This window comes from Lipotes vexillifer, unplaced genomic scaffold, assembly GCF_000442215.2.
Source record: "Lipotes vexillifer unplaced genomic scaffold, Lipotes_vexillifer_v1.1 scaffold257, whole genome shotgun sequence".
NCBI classification, from domain to species: domain Eukaryota; kingdom Metazoa; phylum Chordata; class Mammalia; order Artiodactyla; family Lipotidae; genus Lipotes; species Lipotes vexillifer.
In genome coordinates, this window is record NW_006778935.1 from 435192 (window position 1) to 440915 (window position 5724).

The window sequence follows — 5724 nt, forward strand, 5'->3', positions numbered from 1 at the left end:
GGGAAAGAGAGGTGAAACTAACTGAAGCCAAGAAGCTTTAATTAGCCCTGATACATAGAGAACTGAGTTGGTGGCAGTATCCAACCATGTGCCAGCTCATACTGACGGCCCCCACCAACTCTCCTGGACTCCAGTTTGCTATTTCCATAACATAGGCAAAGAAAGTTTCCCTCAGCCCACCGGATGGGACCAAGAGACATAGCTGTGGCAAAATTTTAAATCCAAGTGGAGGATTTCCATGACTAAATTCATTATGGAGAATAATAGGTTTATGCTGCTCTCACATTCTTTCCATTCACACTAAGCATTCCAAGGAGGAATCCAGCACTTCACAAACTCTAATGTGCAGACAAATCACCTGGAGATAATGTTAAATGCAGATTCCAACTCAGCAGGTCTGGGTAGGACCTGATATTCTGCATTTCTAACAAGCTCCCTGGTGATGCCAATACTGCTGGTCCCCAGATCACACTCTGGGGAGCAATGAACATGGACATACGGAGAAGCAAAGCTACTAGTGAAAAGCTAGTAAGTGGTGATGGCATGGGTAGAGAGCAGGTGGTACAAACTCTTACACGGCGACCAAGGCAGTAAATGATAGTCTCTCCTCACCTTCCAAATTCCTGGAGATACACATTAGTACACTGAACAGAAAATTTCGTATAAGGAATAAAGGGATTTACAAGCTGGAAGGTGGTGGGTGGCAGCATGGCTTTTGCTAATATAAATGGCATTTTTTCCCTGTTACCTATTCTAATTGATTAATGCTAGTATAACGTGTGTGTATTGATTTTTCTTTGTTGATCACTTATTTGGTTACCTTGTTGAACTTTCTATCTGTTCAAAGAGTTTTTCAGTTGATAGTTTTTGATATTCAGGTTACATAATCATCATCTGCAAACAATGAATAGGGCCTTGTCCTTTTGTGTTCCTGGGATTCATTTATTTTTTCTTGTATAATTGTATGATTCAGGTCTTCTAACACAATGTTGAATTCCAGCTTGTTGAGACTATGTGGCTAAGGCATTTTGAAAATGTTTAGGTCTAAGCTTTTCAAGTCAGAGACCCTTACATTCCAATGCCTGCTCCCTTCCTGAGTGAACTCTGTCTCCTTTCATTATGGGTTTTGACGGTGCCCTGCCCAAGGGGTGCTTTCGACTTTGGAGCAATGATAGGGACAATGGTAGGACTCAAAAGGGAGGGTGCAAGGCGGTGGCAGAACGTTCTCTAAGTTTGACAGCCTTCTTCAAGGAGACATTCAGATTTCTGTCTAGTTCTTCCAGCTGAGTTCACTAGGACAGAAAAGGAAGAGATTCAGGGCAGACACTTTGATTAAAAATAAAGGCTGTATACTTTCCTGGACTGTCTTGTAGTTTCTGTGACCTAAAGAAATCTAGAATCACACTGATTGCATGAGTCCCACCCCCCCAAATTAAAGGTGCCACCTTACTGTTAATGAGAAGCCAAAAAGAAGGAAACATAAGTAAATGAATATTATTGGCCAGTGTAATAGTGATAGATAAAAGCTTACCAAAGAGTAAGTATTTTGAGAAAGAATTTGGATGTCAGAGCCAGAAAGTGTGGGTGATCATACCTTTTAAAAATTAATTTTTTTGTCCAAGACTCATAAGAACAAGAGTAGTTATCGGGTAGGTCTACAGAAACCACTCATAAAAGGAAAGGCATGAGATAAGCACCCATGAATGCAGCACCTATTCTGAGGACTTCAGAACTGTTTCCTCATTTGAACAGTACAATGCATATTAAGTCTCTGTCATGTTTAATAGATGGCTGGGTACCAGCTGCATCCCAGAGCACCCAAGAGGCCTTTTTCTAGGCGAACTGATGAGGTGGTACATCTTTTCTCCACTAAAGCGTCTTCCCTCTTTAGTAGAAAGCAAGATTTTTGCCCATCTCACCAAAACGTAAGGTGACCAATGACCCAAAGTACATGAAGAAGCTGAGGGAGATAACACAATACATTTTTTAAAAGAAGCAGAAGATGGGGAAAGGGTTAAGGAGGCAAAGCAAAGCAACTTAACCTCCGAGCAACGGTGGCGTAAGAATGTGGATAATATCTGGGTAAAGATTATGAACATAGTATTCGCATGACCAAAAACTAGTGGAGTGAAAAACTTGAAATGTTTTCAAGTAAAATAAATATTGCAATGTACTGAAAGGATTATTTAAAAGTGGAGGCATCTGCACTGCTATATGGGGGAACTTTTATCTCCTGCATCGGTGCTTCTAGGCTCTGGTTACCATAGCTTCTCAAGTGCAACCCTACAAATTGGGAGCTACTGAGCCCTGACAGGGAAAGAAAAGAGAAGCCCTTTGGCAAAGATGTGATCTGTGTCTGCAAACTGGCAAATCGCAGTCTACCTGTGGTTTTTTCTTGAGGCAATACCTCATATCTGGCATGATACTGCCTTTCCTAATGTTTTCTCTTTATAAGGTATAATGGCTAACATCAATTGTTTTGAAACAAAAATATACTGTCCATTCCTCACTTAAAGTCTTCTTATTATTAATGTGTTTGTTAGACAAAAAGTGAGTTTCCCTTTTTGGATTAACAAGAGCTTCAATAGGTTTCACTGAAGAGAAAACACTTTTTTGAACGTGCAGAGGAAAAAAGAAGTTAATTTTAGTTGTAATAAAAACTGCAACCTTTACGTGTTCTGAAATATCTTTCTCTTGGGCTTAAGCAAATTTTGTCAATCAGTTTTGGTTGTTAAGTGAATCATGTTCTAAAATTAGCTCTGAGCTTGTTATAAAAATAAAAAGGAAAAATTTAACCTGCCATCTCATTGGCCTAATATGCACTATATTTTCACCCAGGAACTCCATGTTGTGCTTGTTGTCCAAATATTCTATTCGAACCTACATATTTTTCTTACATGCAATCCATTAAAAGACAAAAATAAAGCTTTTCTAGTCCATGCAAAGGTTTGAGGAAAAGTTAGCAATGGAGAATCCAACTATAGTGTGGTAAACTCAATCCATTCTCTTTCTATTTCTTATAAGTAAATAGAAAAAAATAAGTACCTTAAATATCACCTTGCAAAAACATAGACACATTTAATTAAATGAATATATTATCAAATTCACACGCACACACAGAACCGGAGCTACACATCACAGCAAGAAACCAACAAAAAAGCAGTGTGCAAAGCCAATGAGGAAGTGCATGGACACACGAAGGCAGCAGCTGATTTTTGCACCTGGTAAAGCCATCATGGAAAGTTCAGCAGGTCAGAAGCAAAGTGAATGAAGGTGTAGGATGCAGGCATGCAATGAGGATGCTGGAGGAGGGCAAGCCACTGCACACAGACTGATGGAGTTAATGTATGAAAAAGCTTACTTCATTTAGAAAGCTCACTAATTGGTCTACCGTTAAATAATCAGTTTTGTCTCCATTGCTGAAAAGAAATTTATTAGAAAAAGTAAGTTTTGGTATATGATGCTACAGGAGGTACGATTTACATGTTGACATTTGTTGATGATAATTCTACACTTATTTTCTAACCCTGAAGTAGTGGTGAACTCTTAAAATGGCCAGAGACTGTTTGTAAGGGGGGAAAAAAATAACCCAACAACAACAACAAAGAAAAGAAATCATTCCCGCTAGCTTACAGAAAATGTCTGCAATCCCTCTTTTGCATTATCCACAGGCATTATTATAAAAACAACATGTAAGTCATCCATTTGAAATAATTGGAATGAATGGACTTTTCAACAACATAATAACATTCCAAATCGAATCTTGTTAGTTCACATAACGGGTTAATACCTAAAGGAGCAAGTTAACATTGTAGGTAGTTAGTAAAGCCAATGCAGGGAGGGGAGGGGGGGAAGTTCCAGGTGCTACAAGTAACTTACGTAAAAGTTTCTCAAAAAATCAGAGCAAACTTTTACACCAAATAAACTAAGGGGTGAAAATGTAACCCTGACTAGATATTCCTAGATACTATCAACATACTACTTGAAAATATTAGGACAAAAAATGTTTTTGAAATCTAAAAATACAAGGATAACATTGATGTGACACTTTCTCATAAATGGAACTTACATTTTTTTAAAAAGATCCTCTATATCTGTCCGAGGACAAATCTTTTGTGTCAGTTCATAGAACTTTTCATAAGTAAATGCTGCAGGTTCAATTTCATCATTCTGGAAAGAATAGAAGCGTGTCATAAATCAGGCCACATTTTTCTCTCCTTGGAGGATCTACAGAATCTACAGGTTCATGAAGCAAAGTGATGATACTTGGAATTCCAGGGCCTTCATCTCTGATTCTTGCTGATAGAAGCCAGGAGGTCCAGCCATTGGCCAGGCCTCTAGAACGTGGCACGTGTAAATGAGCATTTCTAGTTAGCATGCATCCATGGTTTGCATGTTCAAACACTGGCCACAGCTGGGCTTGCTCTGGGAGACACTCCATAGAACAAATACAAAAAAACATTTTTTTCCTTCTCTGTTGAAGGAGAAAAGCAAGTGCCTGCCTAAAAGATGATGACATCAAGCCCAATGTTTTCTTATGCTTATTTTGTGAATTTTCACAAGACCACATGAAGGGGATCCTATAAGAGTTTACTTTTCATACAGAACTTCATATTTCAAATCGGATTTGTTAAGGCAGCAACAGGCTTAAATCTTGCTTGCAGTTAACACGTTAATTGCAATTATTTTAGATCCAAAGGGCCACAAACACAAATGGTATGTTTGGGGAGAGGTGCTTCATAAAATATCGCACAGCCATCCTGAAGAACTGAATTTATGAACCATTTTTCATGCTGACATTGTACATGGTCCAGGCAATGTTGATGGGTTTCTATAAAATAAGCTTTCCATAAGCTGTGTGAAAGAGCAGCCTGGCTGTTATTCCCTTTTCTTAATAAATTTGACAACAACATTTGGAAGTACACTGTTTGAATACTAAAACGTTTAGGTTAAAATGCCCAGAAAACAAAAGGAAGGAAGGATAGAAGGAAAGAGAATAAAGGAAAAATTGACTGTACTATGTGTGACTGAATCTAATTCTGAATCTAACTGAATCAGTTTAATACAATCTTGTTTATTACATGAGAACATAAATACACAAAGTGGTTTTAGAAACACATTATTAGATTAATGAATACCTTTCCACTGGGAAGACCTAGCTCCTTGAGTGCTTGAAAGATCACCTTTTCTGTTTTCCCCGATGCAAAGGTTCTGGTAATACTAGGGCAGAAAAGAAAAAGAAATAAAGTTACTGTTAATTCTGTTTTCTCTGATGCAAAGATCCCAGTAAAACTAGGAATGGTGGGATAGGGGAGAAGAAAAAGGAAAATAAAATTACTTTTCAGTTTCAGGTATTTTTCACTTCCCAAACTAGCTCCTGCAATGTCTCTCTGGTTACCAGAGCTGTTTGTGCCAGTGTGGTGACTTGATTCTAGGAGAGGTGGTCTCTCTGGCTACTTGTGAATGTAAGATGCACCAGGGATACAGACCATTGGACAATCACAGTAATAAATTCCGATCCTATCAAACTGCTTTCTTAGGAAAAAGGAATGTGGCAGATGGAACAGCATGTCTAGAATAAAACCTCATGGTGACAATATCTTGACTTGGGGAAAGGAAGGAGGTCCCTTAGGGCACAGCATGTGCCTGTGATCGCCCTTACCTGGCTTCATACTACAGCTGACATGCATTATTAGACATATATATATATATATATATATTTTT

The 5724-nt window shown here is 38.4% G+C and overlaps 1 protein-coding gene across 3 annotated transcripts in view; it reads right to left on the reverse strand.

Moving 5' to 3' along the window:
• Positions 1-5724, reverse strand: part of PLCB4 (phospholipase C beta 4) — a 159033-nt gene that overhangs the window by 92025 nt on the left and 61284 nt on the right. For all 3 annotated transcript variants that reach the window (XM_007452038.1, XM_007452036.1, XM_007452037.1), the window contains exons 7-9: positions 5139-5220; positions 4070-4170; positions 3362-3419 (exon numbers count right to left, since the gene is read on the reverse strand). In XM_007452038.1, coding sequence (XP_007452100.1) covers positions 3362-3419; positions 4070-4170; positions 5139-5220 — 241 coding nt within the window. The remainder of the gene's footprint in view (positions 1-3361; positions 3420-4069; positions 4171-5138; positions 5221-5724) is intronic.